At 71.0% G+C, this 20,419-nt stretch overlaps 1 protein-coding gene across 4 annotated transcripts; it reads left to right on the plus strand.

The window, feature by feature from the left end:
• The first annotated feature begins 4,859 nt into the window (after positions 1 to 4,859).
• On the plus strand, positions 4,860 to 19,430 carry FGFR3 (fibroblast growth factor receptor 3). 4 transcript variants are annotated; one of them, XM_054581857.1, is made up of 18 exons: positions 4,860 to 5,024; positions 5,407 to 5,617; positions 10,843 to 11,112; positions 11,277 to 11,330; positions 12,328 to 12,500; positions 12,579 to 12,702; positions 12,786 to 12,976; positions 13,933 to 14,083; positions 15,285 to 15,472; positions 15,697 to 15,845; positions 16,206 to 16,327; positions 16,406 to 16,516; positions 16,605 to 16,795; positions 16,921 to 17,043; positions 17,126 to 17,196; positions 17,377 to 17,514; positions 17,612 to 17,717; positions 17,814 to 19,430. In XM_054581857.1, the coding sequence occupies exons 2-18, from the start codon at positions 5,509 to 5,511 to the stop codon at positions 17,958 to 17,960; spliced, it is 2,418 nt and encodes an 805-aa protein (XP_054437832.1). In that variant the 5' UTR covers positions 4,860 to 5,024; positions 5,407 to 5,508; the 3' UTR covers positions 17,961 to 19,430. The 4 variants fall into 4 exon arrangements, with proteins under 4 accessions (XP_054437832.1, XP_054437833.1, XP_054437834.1 ...); XM_054581858.1 differs by having other exon boundaries at positions 15,700 to 15,845; XM_054581859.1 differs by lacking the exon at positions 13,933 to 14,083 and adding an exon at positions 14,685 to 14,829.
• Positions 19,431 to 20,419: the final 989 nt, after the last annotated feature.

Below are 20,419 nucleotides of genomic sequence, written 5' to 3' on the forward strand. Positions count from 1 at the left end.
GGGCCACGCCGCCCAAGGTTCTATGCCTCAGTTTCCCCACCCGTCAAACAGGGCTGAGGACGGGGCTGGTGTGAGGGTCAGCCCCGCGGCTGCTTTGTCAGAAATCGCCATCGCCGCCAACGCCCGTGCCCCCGCGCCCGCCTCGTGCCCAGTCCCACCGGACACGGGTCGCCCCAGCCCCCGTCTCGGGGGGTGTCTCCTGGCCCTGGCCTGGGTGGGGTCTGCAGCCACCAGCCCGCAGAGGTCGACGTCCCAGCGCCTGCTGGGCCCAGCCGGCCACTTGGACTGGCGCTGTGGCCAGGAGCTTGGCTGCGGTTTGTCCAAGAGCGACCTGTGCAGGGACCAGCAGGGGCGGAAGGGGGCCAGGCCCCGCGGGGCTCTGGCTGAGGCCCCCTGGAGCAGGCGGGGAGCCAGCAGGACCGAGAGGAAGGGGCATCCCCCGCGGGCGCGGCAGCCCGCCGGGGGAGGAGGGCACGGCGGGGCCTGGCCCGAGGGCCCGGGCCTGGATGCCGAATTCAGCCGGAGCCTGTGGAGTCGGGCTTGTTTATTCTTGGCAGGAAGGCCGGTGCTGGGGGGCGGAGGCGGGGAGTGAAGCCTTTCAAAAAATAATAATAATAAAAACGCTCATTTAGAAGGCTCCCAAGACGTGCCGAACACCAAAAGGGTCCTGGAAAAAATGCTGAGAAGGTTTAAGTGTAAATGGACCCAAAACATCATAATTAAATTTCCCTTAAATTTACCAGAGTTTGGGGTCAAAGAAAAAATAAAACTTAGGGAAAATACACTTGAGGTTTCAGGCAAATGCCAAGTGCTTAGGAAAATAGATTTCTGAGCTGCTCAGCGGCTACCGGCCTGGCCCCCGCCAGCCCAGCCCAGGAACTGCGGCAGCCTTAACCCCTCCCTGGCCGCCCGGGGCCGCCTCCACACCGCCCTCACTCTCGGCCCGCCCCCGGGGCCGCTTCTGCCCCCACCAGCCACCTCCTGCCCCTCAAGCCGCGGGGCAGCCCTTGGTGCCAGGCTCCGCTGGGAGCAGGGGGGCCCCTCATCCCCAGCCTGGGCCGGAGTCCCCCGGGCCAGCCTGAGCCTTCATCACTGCACCCCCCGCCCCCGCCGTTCCTGTGTCTATAGACAGCCCCGGTCTCCCTTTTTTGCTCCTCCGGAAGCGACCACATTTTCCAAATCCAAAGTCGGGACTTGAGGCCTAGCGGTCTGCGTGAACCCAGGGGCAGGAAGAGCAGCCTGTTTGACTGGGGCGGTCAGGGCCCCTCTGAGAAGACAGCCTCTAGACAGCACAGGGCGTGTGGTGCTGCCCTTTTTGCTCGGCCTGACAGGAAGCTCAGAGCGAAAAGCGAGGACGTGCTGCCGTAGCTAGTGCTGGCCAATCAATGCATTTTGGAGTGTCTTCCCCTGTCCACGTTCCTGCAGGTTCCTTTTCCGTGACGAGGAGCCGCCCACCGCACTTTTTATTTGAGGCCTGAATTTCTTTGCGAAAGAGAGAAAAAGGCAGAAGTTGTCCGCGGCCCACAACAGCTGCAGCCGCCCTCAAATTCGCTCTTTCTCCTGGGTGGGGGGGGGCCGGCGGAGGCCGCGGAGCCGCCTCTGGCTCGACACTGTCTCCGGACGGGAGCTGAGCAGGGCTCCCCTGCCTGGGGCCGGGCCTGGCCGTGGCCTTGGTGGGCACCGGTGGATGGGGTGTGCGTGGCAGCCGCCGGGAGTGCGGCAAACAGCGGCGGGATGTGGATTCAAGGCCGCAGCGGGAAGGTCCCCACGGCTGGGTGCCCCTCAGAGCCTGCCCCAGCACTGGCGGCCCGGGCCGGGCTAGGGGGGTGCGGGGCAGGTAACCAGGGCAGCAGCTGCGCCCAGGGCAGGCTGCACCCAGCTTCCCTCCCACGGAGGTGCTTTCGGAGCTCACGGCACAGGCCCCAGCAAGCCAGCCGCCGGCTCTGAGTCACCCAAGGCTGGGCCGGGCACGGCTGCCCCAGCCCCGACTCCTGCCTCCCGGGCCTACCCTACTCGCCGCGGCTCAGGACCCCTCGGGCGTGGGCCCTGGGAGACCGGTGGGCGTGCGGGGCGCGGGGCGGGGCCGGGGCAGCCCCTCGGAGCCCTGTGCGTGCGCTGTTCTGGCCCCTGGCGGGCTGTTCCCCACTGCCCCGCCTGGCTCACCTGTCTGGTGGCCCAGGGGCGCCAGGTGACGTTGCAGAGGGTCTCCGGGGACATGGCCCATCAAGGGGTGGGTGCTGAGGGCTCCTCTATGAAAGTGTCGCTGACGTCTACATCGCGGGCAGGGGTTGGCGCCCCCGACAGCAGGCCCGGCCGGAGCAGAGGGGTGGCCCGGGGGCACCGTGCGGGCGCCTGGGAAGCGACGGCCGTGAGGAGCAACAGTGTGTGGTCAGGAACCTCAACGCCGCCGCACGCGGGGCCCTCCCCTGGGCGCCAGGGACCGCGGCTCTTGGGTGTTGGCCGTGGGCAGCGCTCGGGCCCCTTTGAAGCCTGACCCCCCTTCAGAGCCCAAATCAGCCCAGAGCCGCAAAAATGCTCCTGACCTTTGGCCTACACGCCACCAGACAGCCACTGGGGAGGCTGGATGAAGGGACCACTCCGTTTGTGGGGGGCAGCACCAAAGGAACCAGCCAGGACGGGGGATGTGGAGGGCAGATGGGGGTCCCCGAAGAACCGGTCAATGCCCTGGCCCCCGAAACCCAGCCGTGTGACCTTATTTGGAAAAAGGGTCCTTGCAATTAAGGGAAGCTCTTGAGAGGAAGAGATGGTGTTGGAATACCGGGTGGGTCCTACGTCCAATGGTACGTGTCCTTATAAACCATGGACTAAAGAGGCTGGAGGGATGCAGCCACAAGCCAAGGATGCCTGGAGCCCCCAGAGGCTGGAAGGGGCGGGAGGAGCCCCCTGGAGCCCCCTGCAGGGGCCCCGCCCTGCGACCCCTTGCTCCCAGGCCCCTCGCCTCCGGGGCTCTGAGTGTGGGGGGACCTGCAGCAGCAGCGCTGGGAAAGGAGCACAGGCTGTCAGCACCCAGGGCTGCCCAGGGGGGGCCCCCTCCCCGCAGGCCAGAGGCGGGCGGAGCAGCCCGCAGCGGGGGCACTGCCCGTGTGCTGCCTGCTGGCCAAACCCACACAAAGCTGGAGAGCAGGCGGGCCTGTGACGCCATGTGAGCTGGTGGGGACACCCCTGGAGAACGGCGAGCACAGGCCCTCCGGCCCCCGCGGCTCCTCAGCCAAGGGCACAGGCCTGGGGGCAGAGAGCAGGAAGCTGCTCGGGGACAATGGGTGGACGCCCCCCCTCTCAGAGGCCACGGGGGGCCATGGAGGGGCTGCGGGCTCCACCCCTGGAGGGGGGGACCTACGGCAGGCTCTGCGGAGCCCTTCTGGGCCTCAGGAGGGTCCCCGGGAAGGCCAGCCCTCAGGTGCCAGCCACCGGGCCCTCCTCCCTGCCCCGCCCCGCCCCAGGCTGACTCCTGCCCAGGCGGCCAGCTGCTCCTACAAAGGCAGCAGAGGTTCGGGACCCGGCCAGCCCCTGCTCCCCAGGGAGGAGAGTGGCAGCCCACCGCGACCCTGGTACACTCAGTAACTAGCTAAGGAGCTGGCTGGCAGACTGCGCCAGAATGTGCCGTCGGGAGGGTGTCCTGGGGGAGGGCCTAGGGCTGTGCGCCAGAGGGACCCGGAGGGCCCCCCGAGTTCAGCGGACCCCAGCCTGCCTGGGAGACTCGGGCAGAGTGCAGCGGGGCGGGCGCCAAGGACAGCCTGGTGTGGTCGGGGTGCTCCGCTGCTGGCGGGCACGCGAGTGGGGGGGGTGATGTGAGGGCTCCCCGTGGGGGGCTCTTCCAGGGCCTGGAAGTCTGGCCTCAGAGGCGGGGGGGGGCCCCCGCTGGCCCCCACACAATGGGCAGCCCCTGGAGCTGAGGGTGGCCTGAGCAGCCAGTGCCAAAGGGGCATTCACGGCCCACTTTCCTGATGGACAAACCGAGCCCCAGCAGCCAAGCCAGGTGGGCCAGAGGGGCTCTGCCGGGGTGGCCAAGCCTTGCCCAGCGGACACCAGCTCTGGCTCCCATGGGCTCCTCCCTCCTGGGAGTGTCTGAAGCGGAGAAGAGCCCTCTCCTCGTGAAGGTGGGCACAGAAGCCACAGCCACATGGGCACAGCCAGGCTGGCGCGGGCCTGCCACCCGCTCCCCGGGGTCCTTCCTCAGGGCCCTAAGGCTGGGCCCCAGCCCCTGCTCTGCCTTCCGAGGCCGGGAAGCACACGGCCTCCACACTTGTGTCTCCTGGGGAAGCGGGGTAAGGACCCCTCCGGCAGGGAGCTCAGGCAGCCCAGCGACATGTGTGCCACGGTCGCTCTATAAAAGCAGCAGCGAGCTCCTGGGGTGCAGTCCCCATGCAGGTCAGCCCCAGGTCCTTGCATCTAGCATTCCTCCCCTTCGTTCGCCGCCACCGCCCCACGCAGCGCTGCTGCACTCGGGCTTCACCCACTGAGACCACCCTGAGCCCCCGGTCGGCGGCTGGCGGGAAACCGGGACTGCGCGCTGCGCAGAGGCGTACGCTCGGCCTCCCCGTGCGCCCAGCGGCGGGATCCGGGACCTCACCCGCCTAGCCCCGGCTCCCACGCCCTCCGAGACCGCCCGGCGCCCCCGCCCGGCCCCGCCCCCTCTAATCCCCTCCGCGGGCTGCGGAGAGTCAGGCTGCGGGCCCGCCCCCGGACCGCCCCAGGGGAGGGGCGTGTCCCCTCGGCCCTGCGCGTCGGGCGGGCGTGGCCGGGCTAGGCCGGGCTAGGCCGGGGCGGGGCCGGGGGCGGGGCGGGCGCGGGCCGGCCCCCACTGGCTGCCGCGCGCCCGGCCGCCAGGACTCAGTGCGAGGTGGCGGCGGCGGCGGCGCGGGCGGCTGGTGCTGCGCGGTCCTGGTCGGCCGGGCGCACGGACGCACCGGCGAGCCGACGGCCGGAGGGACCGGGTGCAGGCGCTGGGCCGGCGGGCTGTGAGCGGAAGAAAGGGCAACGAATAGGACACCGGCGACCGCCAGGTCGGTGCGCGGGGCCAGGGCGGGCGCGGGAGGGGTCGAGGCAAGCGCGCGGCGGGGCCAGAGCGCGCGGCGGGCTCGGATCCCGAGCGGTCCCTGTAGCGGGGCCCGGCCGGGGCGCGGGCTTCCCGCTCTGGAAAGTTTGCCGCCGCCGCCGCCCTGGGAGGGCTCTGCAGCAGCCAGGCGGGGAAGGGGGAGGAGGGAGGGACCGCGGCGGGGAGGAGGCGGCCGGCGCCAGGCGGCCCGGGAGCCCTGGGCGGCGGCGGCGGGCGGGGCGGCCCGAACGGCCGGGGGTCGGAGGGGCCGGGGCGCAGGACCCGGCCGCCGCCGCTTCCTCCCTTGAGCGCCGGGTCTGCCCGGGTAACGAGCTGCCCGCCTCCCGCAGACTCCCGAGCGGCGCCCTCCTCCTGCCGGTGCCAAGGCCGGGCCATGGGGGGCAGCATGCCCGCGAGCACTGCTTGAAGACGCCGTAGCCCCCGCCCCCGCGATGGGCGCTCCGGCTTGGGCTGTCGCGTTCTGCGTGGCTGTGGCGGTCGTGACCGGCACCGCTTCGGGGCCCCCGGGCGTGGAGCAGCGCGTCGTGCGGAGAGTGGCAGGTAAGGACGGGCCGGACGGAGACAGGGGAGGGGCCACGGGCCCGGTGGGCAGAAGAAGCGTCCCGGCCTGGGAACGGGCGCCTGGGTGGGTGGTGGACGCCGATCCAAGTGGGCCCCAGGGCGCGCCGCGGGCTGGCATCGCGGCGGCAGTGTCGGGGTTTCTGTCGCCCTCCCTCCCTGGGGATCGCGGCCAGAGCTGGCACGGCAGTGTGTGGGGCGCCTGGAGCCGCAGGGCTACCACCCAAGTGCGCGGCTGCGGTGGGTGCCGGCCGGGCCCTGGCGTCTGCAGCCCCCCGCCTCTGCGCGGCCCCCCGGGTGGGGGTGCAGTCGGCCCCGGCGCCGTCGGGAGGGCGCGGGCTCTGCGTTTCCAGGATCCCTATTGTTGTTCTGTGGGTTTTGCACTGACGGAAAGTTTCTATTGTTGGTGCCGCTCCCCCAATCGCCTTCGGGCCCCAGTTCATGGCCAGCTTCGGCCAAGGCGAGGGACCGCACTTTAGAGGGAGGGCAGGAGAGTGCGTCAGCGCGCGGCAGGGCCCGCGCTCCCCGGCGGCCCGCCTGACAAGGCGCTGCCTTCCAGTGCCTCCGGCCGCCCGCCCCGCTCTCCGGCCCTGTGGCTGGACGTGTCTGCCCCCGACGGGCACACGCTGGGCACCGCGAGTGCGAGGGCGGACATCCGAGGGACCTGGAGCTGCGGACCCCGGATGGTGGTCCAGGTCCCGCGGGACGTCAAAGGTCTCCAGGAGGGCCCGGCCGGCCGGGCGATGGCCTCTGAGGTGTGGGAGCGCGTCTGGGCGCCAGGCCCCGCCCCGCACACGCGCCACGGCCCTCGAGGCGGTGAGCGCGCCCCGCCGGCCTGGCCGGACGCTCCCCGTGCCACCGCCCCGCAAGCGCGCCTCCGGGCTCCGGGCGGCAGGGCAGGAACGCGTGGTCCGGCTCGCGGCCACGGGGAGCCCGCCGCCTGGGGACGGCCACCTCCGGGGCGCGGATGAGGGGGCTGCGCGACGCCTGCCCGCGGCCCGGCAGCCGCGCGGAGGGAGGCCTTCGCCCGGTGAGCTCACGCCCCACCCGGGCGCACCCGAACAGCCGCTCCTTTGTACCTCGGCGCGGCCACAGACGCGCATTGATGGCGGGGCCGGCCGCCTCGCGGGGAGGTGTGAGCGCAGCGGCTGGGGCGCGCCGTGCCAGCGAGGCGGCGGCCGGCCGCGGGCAGGACGCAGGCAGATGGTGGCCCGCCCCTCCCTGCGCCCCCGCGCCCCTTTCTCCGGCGGCGGCTGCAGCCTCCCGGAACAATGTCATTTTTTTATGAATGAAAGTGGGCCCGGCGCTTGAATGTGCGTGTCATTCAGCGGCGTGACAGAGGCCGTCGGGAGGTCAGCGCGCGCTTTTAGCGCCTGCTCGGGCGGCCCCCCGCTTCCAGGGGCGCCGAATAAGCGGCCGCGGGGGAGGGGGGCGCATTAGCATTCGCATTCGCATTCAGATAAAGATATTACTCCCTATGGCCGGGGAATGTCAACTAGAGCCGGGGGAGGGGGCGGCGGGCCAGCCGCAGACCCTCTCCTGGACCCCTGTGGCGCTCGGGGCTCTGGCCGCCTCCGTCCCCCTCCCGGAGCCCGCAGGGCCTCGAGGCCCAGTTCCGAGGCCGCAAAGCCTGCGGTGCCCCCGCCGGATGCGGGCCTGGGTCGGGACGCGGCGAAGACCCTCAGGGACGCGGGAAGGGGGCCAGGGCCTCCTGTCTCAGCAGAGCGGGCCCTCTCCTCCGCCCCCGCAGTGCAGCTGGTGAAACAGGTAGTAAGTAGATAGGTCAATAAACCTAATCCGGTTCCTTTGAGAGATGGGCTGGGCAGCAAACACACAAAGGCCTTGTGCAATGTCCAGAGGTGCCGGCTGGCACTTTCCGGGGAACGTAAGTCACAGAGCCGGAGCCGGCCGGGGTCAAGGACAGTGGTGGGGAAGGTGACCTGCTGCGAGGTGCTGCGGAGCAGCTCCAGGCCCAGGAGGCGGCCTGCCTCTCCGCAGGGGGTCACGTTCTCGGGGAGGGGCCCAGGCAGGATCCCCGGCGGGGCAGGGAGGCCGGTGGGAGCAGCAGGAGGCTGGCCCCCTGCAGCCTGACCGCACCCAGTCAGCAGGGGTCTGGCGGGTGCGGGGCCTCCCTTCAGGCACTGGCTGCAGCTCTCCCTCCGCGGGGCTGGACTTTGAGCCTCCGGGGCCTCTGGGTGGTTCATTAACCTGGGCTGAGCCCCAGGCCGGAGTCCACCAGGGCCTCCCCCCAAGCTCCGGGGCTGCAGGTCCCACGGGGGCCCGTCGCCCTAGAAAAAAGCCTTGTAGGGGTTTATTTGAGCCAAACTGACGCGGGAAGCGAAACCTCACAGGACTGCGGCAGCGCTCGGGAGGCGGCCGTCCGCGTGGCTTCTTTCCTCCCTCAGAGCGAAAGCAGGGAAGCCTCTGGGGTTGGAGGAGGGAGACACAGGCGTTGCTGCGTCGGGGGTCCGGGGCCGTGGCGGTGCGCGGGGGAACGAGGCCACAGCGCCCCCCCCCGCCCCCGTGTGCCCCGCAGGGGCCTGGAGGAGATCGCTGGGATGGTTCAACAGTGCGCTCCCTTATCTTCGGTGCGCAGAGGATCGGTTTCAAAGGTCAAAACTGACCTTTGTCAAGGAAGCTACGGGCCTGGCGCGTGACCCGCGGCCCTGACCCCCGGCCCTGACCCGGTCCGTCGGGCAGTTTTACGATCAGGCCACTCTGCGTGGTGACGTTGTCCGTCTCTGGGCCTGGCCTCCCCGGAGCTGGTCGGGTGTAGTGTGTGGCCCCTTTTCTATCCACGAGCCCCATGTCACAGGTGGACCTAGAGAGGGAAGAGGGGTGTCCTTGAGGAGGTGGGACCGGTCTGCCCGGCTGGGGTTTGGGGGCGCCCCCCGCCGGCCCCCACAGGCCTGAGTGATGTAAAAGGGAAATGAGCTGGGGACGGCGGAGCCCCTTCGGGCTGGGCGGGGCGGGCGCCCTGACCCCAGGCCCTGCGTTGGGGGCTCAGGCCGCCAGCGGCCCACCGGGCCCTGGGTGCCCCCTCCCGCCTCGGTTCCCTCGCCTGCCCCAGAAGGCCGGGAAGGGGAGGGCTGCTGAGAGGGTGCGGCAGGATCACCCTGAAAGCCCTCGGTGGCCCGCCCGCCGCCGGGGCCCCCCCTTTTTGTTCTGACTTTGTTACAAAACTCGTCAGGACGTTTCCAGGTTCGGAGGCCAGAACCTTTGCCTGGGGGGGCTCCTCCCTTAGGCCCCTTCACAGCGTATCCCGGGCCGCACCCCCCACCCGAGGGGGGCCGTGACGGTGCCCTGCAGCCGTGGGCACCTTGGGGTCCGCTCTGCGTCGGACGCTTGTTTCCTGGCGTCGCCCACAAGGACCTTGTCACCTGGGCGCTGGTGCCCCCGTGGCTTGGTGACTCCTCACCGGGAGCACACACAGGCTGGCTCTGACCACGGCCCGGGGGCCGTCAGCCCTGGCAGCAGGCCCAGGGCCAGGAGGGGCTCTCGCCCCACTGCCGTGTGCTCCGGGGCGCTAGCGGCTTGTGGTGGTCCTCTGCCCTGCCAGCGGCATTTTACCCGGTGCACGGGGGTGGAAACGGAGGCACGGGGCCAGGGCGTGTCAGAGCCGGGGAGCTCCGTGGCTGGGAGAGACGCCTGCAGGCCCGCCCGGCCCCTCCGGGGTCGCCACCCCTCGGGCTCCGGCGACGGGCTGCCCTTGGCCTGCAGCCCCCGGTCGAGCTCAGCCCCGGGCAGCGGCGCCGGGGGGCGGGTTGCACAGGGCGGAGCAGCCCCGTGGAGCCCACAGGGGCAGAGGTTCCACCTGCCCACCCGCCGCCGCGGCTCGCAAGTGCCGCTGGGGCGTGCAGGACTCCTGTCTTCCTGTGTGTGGGCCGCAGTGTCTGTGTGGGTCTAGGGAGCCCCCTTTTTCTTACTCAAGAAAGACCCCGTCCCCAGGCCTCTTTGGGGGCGGGGCTGCAGGCCCCCCAGGTAGAGCCGGACCCTGGACCCTGGCCTTCCGTGGGGCCCCCTGCTGCCCCCCCACCCCACCTCGTGCGCCCCCGAGGCTGCACGGGGCCTGTGTTTTGGCTCTGCTGGGGCGGAGACTCTGCGGGGATCGCTGACCTGGTCTGGGGGTGACCGCCCTGCAGGCCCGGAGCCGCGCAGGGGGCGGGCGGCGCAGGGGCGAGCCCCGCCCCCACCCCGCGGGCGCTGCCAGGCGTGGCTGGCCTGGTTCGCTCTGCGTCCCCTCAGCCCGGCGCTGGACCGGGTTGAAGCGAATGCTTGTGCGGATGGTTTGACCTGCCCAGGCCAAAGCGGAACCGACGGCTGTTGCCCTTGGGCCGGCGCCTGGGGTTGAGACTGCTGCTCCGGCCGCTTCTTGGCCTTCTGGGGGGCCTCGTCCACTCCCGGCCCTGGGTGGTCCCCACAGGATGCAGTGGCCAAGGCTGGGGGGGCTGGAGGCCAGGCCAGACGTCCTCAGACTCCCTCTGGCGGTGCCGGGCTTGCGAGAAGCGGGAGGCGGGCAGGCAGACCTGGGCCTGCCCGGGAGCCGGGGGCAGTGTGGCCCGAGGGGCAGCTGGCCCTCGAATCTAGGCCATGCGTCGGCAGAATGACAAGTAACGGAGCAGCTGACCCAGTCGGGTGGGGAGGCGGCCTGTGCAGCGGACAGGGCCCTGCGCCTGGCATTGTCTGGCCCCGGCGGGGCGGGCGGGGGTGGGGGCGGCCGGGCCAGGGCTGTGTCCCTGGGTCCCCGGCGGGTGGGCCTCCTGGGAGCTGGGCAGCCGCTGGCGGGGCTGGGGGGCTCCTCTTCGGACGTCTCCTTCCCCAGCCTTTTGTCACCTGTAAAATGGGGGTCCCAGGCCCCTTCACGCCAAACGCAGGATGGAGTTTTGCGTTTCTAAATGGCTGAAAAAACTGCGGAGGAAGACGCCTCCTTCGTGACACCCTGAGGTGGGACTGGGTGCACAAACGAGGCCCCGCCGGGATGCGGCCACCCCCGGGTGTGCGGGCTGCACGCAGATGCCGGAGCGGCAGGGCCGTCCCCGGGGTGAGGCCGGCGGGCAGGTGAAATGACGCCTCGGCCCGATGCCCTCCTGCCGCAGCCGTGCGGCGTGTCTGGGAGGTGGGGGCCGTGGCGCCTCCCAGAGGTGCTGCTGAGCGCCCGGTGTTCTCGGCGCGCACACTGCCCTCACGGTTGCCTGTCTTGCCCACAGAGCTCCCGGGGCCAGAGCCCGGCCCGCAGGAGCAGCTGGTCTTTGGCAGTGGGGACACCGTGGAGCTGAGCTGCCACTCGCCTGCCGGTGGCCCCACGGGGCCCACGGTCTGGGTTAAGGACGGGGCCGGGCTGACACCCTCGGACCGAGTCCTGGTGGGGCCGCAGCGGCTGCAGGTGCTCAACGCCTCCCACGAGGACGCCGGGGCCTACAGCTGCCGGCAGAGGCTCACCCAGCACGTCCTGTGCCACTTCCGCGTGCGTGTGACAGGTGGGTGTCTGCCAGCCCCCCGGGCAGTGTGGAGGCGGGGCCTCGGATGAGGGAGAGCAGGGCCTCCCCGGGCGACACTGAGGGACAGGCCAGGATGGGCCGCCACCTCGACCTGGGTGCCGGACGCGGGCCCTCCCCCACGTCCCCTCTTCCCTGCCCTGCAGATGCCCCGTCCTCGGGAGACGATGAAGATGAAGAGGAGGAGGCAGAAGATGCGGGTGAGAGACCAGGGTTCCGAGGAGCGGGAAACGCCCCCCTGGGCTCCAGCGGGCAGGCAGGTGGGGAGGGACCGGCTGGGCAGAGCCCAGAGAGGGGCCTGGGAGAGTCGGGGGCTGGGCCCACGGCCCCGAGGGCCCAGGCCCCAGGCCTCAGGGCGGCAGGAAGGGCTCCGGCCCGAGGACGAGGATGCGCTGCCCTTGGTCCGTCAAGGGGTCGGAGCTGAACGTCACCCTGCCTGGTCGCCCCCCGCCCTCTCCCGGCCTCGCTCGCTGGGGGTCCTGGCCGTTTCGGGCTGAGGCCTGCCGTCCCTCTGTCTGTGTGGGCTGTGGGTGCCTCTGCCCCCTGGACTCCGGACACCTGGGAGGGCCCCGCCCAGCGCCTGTCCACGCACCCCCTGCGCGGGCCTCAGCGCCCTCCCGTGGAGGGCGGCAGGCTCACGGGGAGGGGAGCCCCCGGGGGGACGCCTGCTCAGCCCCCCACGGCAGGAATGCGGCCCCCACCCTGACCCCAGAGACGGAGAAGGAGAAAAACCAGTTGCGCTCTGAGGGTGGGGGCGGGGGCAGCCCTGAAACCAGGGGCGGGGGGCGGGGCCTCTGGGGGCCACGTCACTGTGTCCCAGCTGCTGCCCTTCAGGCCCCGGGGCGCAGCAGAGGGTGGCGCCCGGGAGCCCCCAGGGCTCCTGGCGGGAGGAGTGGCCGTGCGGGCCCTGTGGTGCCCTGAGGCCAGGCCTGCTCCTCCTGTGCTGAGTGCCCTGACCGGCCCCTCTGCCCGCCGGGCAGGCCCCCGGGAGGCCCCTCCTCCCTGGAAGGCTCTGGGGGCGGCCCCCGGGGGACGTGGGGCCCGGCTGAGAGGACACCGCAGGTGGCGGGGAATCTGCCGGGGCCGCCAGCCCAGGCAGGGGTCCTCGAAAGGCCCCCCGCAGAGGGGAAACAGGCTGGAGGGTGGGCCTTGGGCCTCAGCACCCCTGGCTCACGGCCTCCCGGTGCCTGTCGCCAGCGGGAGCCCCTTACTGGACTCGACCCGAGCGGATGGAGAAGAAGCTGCTGGCTGTGCCGGCCGCCAACACCGTCCGCTTCCGCTGCCCGGCTGCCGGCAGCCCCACCCCGTCCATCACCTGGCTGAAGAACGGCAAGGAGTTCCGGGGCGAGCACCGCATCGGGGGCATCAAGGTGGGCCCGGGGGCGGGGGCCGGCCGTGGGCTCCGGGGCCGCCTGGCCAGCCGCCCTCACCGCCGTGTCCGCCCGCAGCTGCGTCGCCAGCAGTGGAGCCTGGTCATGGAGAGCGTGGTGCCCTCCGACCGCGGCAACTACACCTGCGTCGTGCAGAACCAGTTCGGCAGCATCCGGCAGACCTACACCCTGGACGTGCTGGGTGAGGCCTGGGGCCGCCGGGCGGCGGGCGGGGCGGGGGCCCGGCGGCCGCTGCTAAGCCCAGGCCGGTCCGTGTGTCCCCAGAGCGCTCTCCGCACCGGCCGATCCTGCAGGCGGGGCTGCCGGCCAACCAGACGGCGGTGCTGGGCAGCGATGTGGAGTTCCACTGCAAGGTGTACAGCGACGCGCAGCCCCACATCCAGTGGCTCAAGCATGTGGAGGTCAACGGCAGCAGAGTGGGGCCGGACGGCACGCCCTACGTCACCGTGCTCAAGGTGGGCGCCGCCCCCGGCTGGTGGGAGCTGGGGCGGGCGTCCCGGCCCGCCCGTGGTTGGGCGCAGGGGCTGGGCCCGCGGGGAACTGCACTGGGCCCTGCCCTGCCCAGGAGGTGGGGCTGAGTCCCAGCTCAGTTTCCCTGTCTGCTCTCAGCAGGGGCCTCGCCCTGGAAGCAGAGGGCACCCCGGGGTGGGCGCAGCCCCAGGCCCTAGCCCGCAGGTGCTGCTGAGCCCGCCGAGCCCCGGCTCGGGCCTGGGAGGCCAGGCCCTGCCGGAGCTGGGAGGAGTGGGGGGCCTGGGCGTGGCCCTTGTGTGCCGAGCAGCTCGCCACCCGGCCTGCCTCTCAGCCTCGGGGCAGGACGGCCTCAGCTCTGTTCCCAGGGCCCCTGGGTGGGGGCCACCCGAGTTGGGATGGTTGCGACACTTGCAGCCCAAAGAGAAACATCTGTTTAGAGACGAGACAGGCCGACGGGGGAGGGGAGCGGGGCCCAGGCGGAGGAGTCCAGACCCGGCTGGGAGAGGCCAGCGGGGCCCCGCGGGCGGTGTCTGGGCTCCCGGGGCCGCACGTGAGCCGCCTGCCGCGTCCCGGGCTGGGCAGGCCTGGCTCCGGGGCGGGTGGGCTGAGCAGCAGCCCTGCGGGGCCTCCCGGGGGTGCCTGCCAGGGCTCGGCTCGGGGCCCGGGCGGGTGGGCGCAGAGAAGGCATGTCCCCTGGAACAGGCTTCTGCGGGGGCGGGGGGGGGTCTCCGCCCCTCCCCCAGGCAGCCCTCTGGGCTGACCCGGCCCCGCCCTCTCCTCGAGGGTCTCCTGCCGCCGGCTCCGGAGCCTCAGGACCTGGGGCGGCCCTCGGGGGTGGGGCTGGGGTCCTGGGCCCAGACCGGGCCGCTCCCGCGCGCAGCCACCCCGGGCGCGGCCGGGCCGCCGCGGGGCGCCTGAGCCGGGCCTCTTGTCCCCGCAGTCCTGGATCAGTGAGGCCGTGGAGGCCGACGCGCGCCTCCGCCTGGCCAATGTGTCCGAGCACGACGAGGGCGAGTACCTCTGTCGGGCCTCCAATTTCATAGGCGTGTCTGAGAAGGCCTTTTGGCTGCGCGTCCACGGGCCCCAAGCAGGTAACAACTCTGTCCCACGCCTGCCTGGCCCGCCGAGCTCCAGCGCCGACGCCCTGGCCACGCGCCCGCGGCACGCCCCGCCCTGCTCGCTCCCCGCCCCTCCGCTCGCTCCGCTTCATGCGCGGCCGCCTCGGCGAGGCCGGCGCCTCTGGCCTGCGTGTGACTGCCTGCCTGGAGCCCCGTGGCCTGCTGACCCCGCCTGTGCCCCCCCCCAAGGCCTTCCGCCCCGCAGGGGCCGGGCCCCCTTCCTGCGGGCACCGCTTTCCTCCCGCCGCCGAGGCCCCGGCCCCGCTGCCTGCTCACTTCCTGTCCGTCTTCCTGTCCGTCTGCCTGTGCCCCCCTCCGAGTGTCTGCGCTAACCCCGCACGCTGCTGGCCACACGCCTGGTGCTCACGTGGGACAGAGGACTCGCCGGTGAAGGGACTGGCTTCGGGCTCGGTGTGGACGCGCGAGGCGGAGGACCCTCGGCCACCGTGGCGGTGGCGGTGGTGGCGGCCGCGTTTTCTTTGCAGCCTGGCCGGATCGTCGCCGTGGGGACGCTGGCTCTGGTGCCCCTGGGGGAGCGGGCGCTCGCCTATCGCGCTCTGTTCTCTCTTTGTAGACGGCGGGCGCTAACACCACCGACAAGGAGCTAGAGGTTCTGTCCTTGCGCAATGTCACCTTTGAGGACGCGGGGGAGTACACGTGTCTGGCGGGCAATTCTATCGGGTTTTCCCATCACTCTGCGTGGCTGGTGGTGCTGCCAGGTACTGGCTCCTGCTGCTGCTCGCTCTGCACCTGTCCGCGGGCCGCGGGCTTGGGACACGCCAGCGCTGCCAGGGACGGGCGGGGCACCCTGAGGCTCACGGCCGCCCTGCCCGGTGCCAGGCCCCGTGCCTGGGACGGGGTCAAAGTCAACCTGGCCCTGTCCTGACCCAGCGGGGCCCCCATGGAGCCCCTGCGCCCAGCTGGGCCCTCACAGCCCGCGCGGCAGCGTTGGCGTCTCCCTGGGTTGCGGGCGTGGGTGCTGCTGGCTCTGCTGGGCTCCTCCTCTTGGGCATTTCTGACCACAGGACCCTCACTGAGTGGGGCGTCGGCCTCAGCGCCCCCACCGGGGCTGAGCTCCCCTCCTGGCCCCCATGCCCCTGCGGCCCCGGGTGGCCGGGGGCCCGTGGGGGTTCGCATGCGGCTAGGCCAGGCCCCGATGCCCATGTCTTTGCAGCCGAGGAGGAGCTGGTGGCGGCGGGCGAGGCGGGCAGCGTGTACGCAGGTGTCCTCAGCTACGGCATGGGCTTCCTGCTCTTCATCCTGGTGGTGGCCGCCGTGACGCTCTGCCGCCTGCGCAGCCCCCCCAAGAAGGGCCTGGCGCCCACCGTGCACAAGGTCTCCCGCTTCCCGCTCAAGCGACAGGTAACAGAAAGTAGATACCAGGTTCCGAGCTGCCCGTCCGCCTGCCGCGGCCGCCCAGGGCCCCCCGTGGCCCACTCTTCTGGCGCCCGAGCTCAGGGACGCCTGTGGTGCCGAGGGCCCGGGGCTCCCGTCTCTGCGGAGGGAGGGCCGTCCCTGGGGCCGCGCCCCGCCCCCGCCCCCCGTTGTGTGGCCCTGTGGCACCAACCTGCCCCTGACGACCCAAGCAGGTGTCCTTGGAGTCCAACTCGTCCATGAACTCCAACACGCCGCTGGTCCGCATCGCCCGTCTGTCCTCGGGGGAGGGGCCTGCGCTGGCCAACGTCTCGGAGCTCGAGCTGCCCGCCGACCCCAAGTGGGAGCTGCCCCGGGCCCGGTCAGTGGGGCAGACGGGACACGGGGTGCCGGGGCCTGAGCGGGCGAGGGTGGGGCGGGGCCCCAGGGGGGCAGGCCACCAAACCGCCACTTGGTGGGCGTCAGGATGACTGTTGGATGTGAGGCTGGTGGAGGAGGTGGTGCCTGGCCCACGATCTCCAGAGGTGGGGACCGTGGGGGCGGACCCGCCCCCTCAAACGGCTCCGTCTGGAGGGCACGGCAGGGGCCATGCACCAGAGGGCAGCGTCCTTCATCCTCGTGAGCACAGTCTTGGGGGCGAGTGTGGAGGGCTTCCTGGAAGCGGTGGCCCCCAGGGCGGGGCTGAGTGACAGGAGCGCTGACCGCCCCCATCTGCCGCCAGGCTGACCCTGGGCAAGCCCCTCGGGGAGGGCTGCTTCGGCCAGGTGGTCATGGCGGAGGCCATCGGCATCGACAAGGACCGGGCCGCCAAGCCTGTCACTGTGGCCGTGAAGATGCTGAAAGGTGAGGAGGCAGGTGGCAGGGCCCCGGGGCCAACCTCTGGGACTGCACCGCCTGACACCCTCTGTCGCCGCCGCGCAGATGACGCCACCGACAAGGACCTGTCCGACCTGGTGTCCGAGATGGAGATGATGAAGATGATCGGGAAGCACAAGAACATCATCAACCTGCTGGGCGCCTGCACGCAGGGCGGTGGGTGCATGCGGGGCGGCGGTGCTGGGGGCGGCGGGTGCCCGTGGGGCGGGCGCAGGGGCGGCCCCTGAGGAGCCTGTCCCCACAGGGCCCCTGTACGTGCTCGTGGAGTACGCAGCCAAGGGCAACCTGCGCGAGTACCTGCGGGCCCGGCGGCCCCCGGGCACAGACTACTCCTTCGACACCTGCAAGCTGCCCGAGGAGCAGCTCACCTTCAAGGACCTGGTGTCCTGTGCCTACCAGGTGGCGCGGGGCATGGAGTACCTGGCCTCGCAGAAGGTGCGCGGGTGTGGGGGAGCGGTCTCCGGGCCACCAGGGCTCCAGCTGGGGGGCAGGGGGCGCCGGGAGCGGGGCCCGCGGGGGCGTTGCCGGCGGGGCGGCCTCAGCCCAGCCTCTGCCCCCAGTGCATCCACCGGGACCTGGCGGCACGCAATGTGCTGGTGACCGAGGACAATGTGATGAAGATCGCGGACTTCGGCTTGGCCCGCGACGTGCACAACCTTGACTACTACAAAAAGACCACCAACGTGAGCCGGGCTCGGGGCGGGCGGGGGCGTCCGGGCCGGGGGCACCCGGCAGCCAACCTACCGCCTGCCGCTTCCTCCTCAGGGCCGGCTGCCCGTGAAGTGGATGGCGCCCGAGGCCTTGTTTGACCGCGTCTACACCCACCAGAGCGACGTGTATGTGAACCCCCGCCAGGCCTCAGGCAGTGGGGCGGGGCCTGGGGATCAGGGCAGGGCCCAGGGGGCCTGGGGGCGGACCTTGGTGCCCAGCTGGGGTCCCTCAGCCTGGCCGGGGCCCTGCCTCCAGCGGGGCCTGTCCGGGGCCGGCGGAGGCTGACGGCCCTGCACATCCCACAGGTGGTCCTTCGGGGTCCTGCTCTGGGAGATCTTCACGCTGGGGGGCTCGCCATACCCTGGCATCCCTGTGGAGGAGCTCTTCAAGCTGCTGCGGGAGGGGCACCGCATGGACAAGCCCGCCAACTGCACGCATGACCTGTGAGTGCGCGGCCCCCTGCCCTGGACGGGGGCGGGGGCGCGGGGTCCGGGCAGGGGCTGGGGGCGGCCCGCCGGCGCCTCACTGTGCGCCCCCCAGGTACATGATCATGCGGGAGTGCTGGCACGCCGTGCCCTCGCAGCGGCCTACCTTCAAGCAGCTGGTGGAGGACCTGGACCGCGTCCTCACCGTGACGTCCACCGACGTGAGTGCCGGCCCCCCCCGGCGGGGTGGCCCGGGGCGGGGGCGCGGGCGGCGGGGGCGCTGACCCCTGCCCGCCTGCCCGCCCGCCCGCCCGCAGGAATACCTGGACCTGTCCGTGCCCTTCGAGCAGTACTCGCCGGGCGGCCAGGACACCCCCAGCTCCGGCTCCTCAGGGGACGACTCCGTGTTTGCCCATGACCTGCTGCCCCCGGCCCCTCCCAGCGGCGGGGGCCCGCAGACGTGAAGGGCTCTGGCCTGCGGGCCGAGCCCCCGCCGATGTGAGAGCGGGCCCAGCCCGGGGGGCTGCTCTGGGCATGCCTGCAGCCCAGGCCCGCGGCCAGACGGATGGACGGGTGGACAGACAGCTGTGTGTGTGTGTGTGTGTGTGTGTGTGAGAGAGAGAGAGAGAGAGAGGGAGAGAGAGAGTCTGAGAGCCCCGGCGCCGGGGTTCCCGGGGCCTACCCTGCTGTACAATGGCCCCCGGCCGCTGTGCCAGCGGCTCCGGGAGGAACCGAACACAGAATGTAAGGGGCTCCTCCGCGGGCCCGCCCCAGGCTACCCGTGCCCGCGCTGCCGCCCCGCGGGGAGCAGCTCTGGGCTTGGGCATCCTCCAAGTGCCCCCGCGGGGCGTGCCTCCTCCCACCCACGTGGCACCTTGCGCCTGGGGGTGAGCACCCCTGCCCCCAGGCCTCCCCCGACCCCTGTCCCTCAGAGACTGAGATTACGGGTACCAGAAGGCGGGAGCCTTTGACTTCTATCCGAGAGGTTTATTCCAGAGATGAGTGTACATTTATATAAATAGATGCCGTGAGTGGTGCACATACATATATATAAATATCTATATGGAAGAAGAAAGGCTCCCAGGACAACTGAGGCCCGGGACTGGGAAGTCCCCGCAGCGAGACACACAGAGGCCGCCGAGGAGGGGGGGGGGCTTTCCCAGAACCACAGTTTTGTTTTAAAAATTGTACCTGGACCTGTATATTTGTAAAGCTATTTATGGGCCCCCAGGCCCGGTGCCCCCTCCCCCACAAAGCCGTAGCGTTTAGCCCGCCCCACGCCTGTGGCTGAAGCCTTAACTTATTCACAGCTGAGAAGGCGGCCGCCTCAGTCAGAGGGGCCGCCGAGGGTGTGCCCGCTGGGCACCCTGGCCCGCGCCCCCGGCCGGAGCAGCCCCTCGGGCCCCCAGCGTCGCTGTCGTGCGAGGTGACCCTGGCAAGGGTGTTTTCTTTCCTTTGGCCTTCTTTTTGCAGGGGAACTCAATTTCTGTAGGATTCTTTAGGAGATTTATTTTTGTGGACTTCAGAGCAAGCTGGCATTTCCACACAAGCCCTCACTGCCGTGCGCTGGGTGGGAGGCAGCTTCCAGCAGGGCCAGCCCTGCAGCAGGTTCAGACGTTAGTAGATGTTACAAGTTTATATGTATCTATATATATAATTTATTGAGTTTTTACAAGATGTATTTGCTGTAGATTTAACACTTCTTACGCAATGCTTCTAGACTTTTATAGCCCGGACTGCTACCTTTCAAAGCTTGGGAGAGAAAGCCGTGAATTCAGTTTTGTTACTTTTTGTACTGTTCAGTTCGGGTGGCTGTTCCCTGCTTGTCAGCGGGCAGGCCCGGCAGGGGCTCGGGGTGGTCTGTTCTCGGCCCCCAGCCTTGTGGGGGCCAAAGGTGTCGCCCACAAACTGGCAGACGTGCTTTCCAAAAATAAACAGTGATTCAGTTCAGATCCTGCTTGGAGTTTTCCGGTCTCCGGCCCTCCTGCAACTCCGAGCAGCTTCGTGTCCTCGCGGCCCCCCCCCCCCCCCCCCCCCGGGACGGGCTCCGTCGACCCTGATGCGGGGTGGCCCCCGCCTGGGCTGGCCACCACCGACACCTTCCAGCCCCGGTCTCTGGCTTGGATCGGACCAGCCCTGGGCAAAGCCAGGGTGAGGGGCGCAGCGTGTCCGGCCACGTGGGGGCTGCTGCTGGCGAGGGCAAGCATCCGTGCCCCCGATGGTCCTCGTTGCTGGAGGCCGCCCAGTGCAGGGAGTGTCGACACCCTGGTGTCCGCGGGGCCGGGGTGGGGGGCGGCGCTGAGTGAGGAGGGGCCGTGGGCCTGTCCAGCCCCCAGCTGCCCCGGCTCTTGGAGTCCAGGTGGGCCGTGGGGGTTATGTCCAGATTCCCGCATCTGGTTCTGAGGCTCCCCCTTCTCGCCCCAGCCCCTGGGGTGTGCAGGGTGCTTCCTAGGAGGGGCCCCCAAGGAACCCCACGTAAGCAAAACCTTCACCTTCACCTCGTGCCCTGACCCAGCCAGACTCCCGGAGACGGCTGCCTGCCCTGGGGCTGCTCTTGTGCTCCTGGCTGCCTTCCTGCCTCTCCCCCTCCCCGCAGCAGGGCTGCTGCCCTCCCCTGGGGGTCCACCAGGGCTCCCACACCCCCGCTCCTGTGACTGGCGGGAGAGGACACAGAGCAGGGCACCCCCGTGGCAGTTCTGGGGAGTAAGTCTAGGAAGGCTTCCGGGAGGAGGCGGCAGTGCCCAGGTCAGGTGGGGAGACTGGGACAGGTACCACGCAGACGAACAAACCCGGGGGCCCAGTGCTGTCCAGGGCCAGCCGGCCCGCCCGCACCCCCACCGCCGCCTCGGGGCCTGGACCCGTCCCTGCGGCCCCTCCCCTCCTCTCGGTTGCCTGAGGGCGCCGGGGGAGAGCCTCTGGGCCG

This window comes from Pteronotus mesoamericanus, unplaced genomic scaffold, assembly GCF_021234165.1.
Source record: "Pteronotus mesoamericanus isolate MK-2021 breed Mesoamerican mustached bat unplaced genomic scaffold, CSHL_Meso_final contig_68, whole genome shotgun sequence".
Taxonomy (NCBI): domain Eukaryota; kingdom Metazoa; phylum Chordata; class Mammalia; order Chiroptera; family Mormoopidae; genus Pteronotus; species Pteronotus mesoamericanus.

Coding starts and splice junctions, on each gene's coding strand:
- FGFR3 (XM_054581857.1), top strand. CDS start 5,509: ATGGGCGCTCCGGCTTGGGCTGTCGCGTTCTGCGTGGCTGTGGCGGTC. Junction 11,331..12,327: donor GGAGGAGGCAGAAGATGCGG/GTGAGAGACCAG, acceptor GCCTGTCGCCAG/CGGGAGCCCCTTACTGGACT. Junction 16,796..16,920: donor AGTACCTGGCCTCGCAGAAG/GTGCGCGGGTGT, acceptor CTCTGCCCCCAG/TGCATCCACCGGGACCTGGC.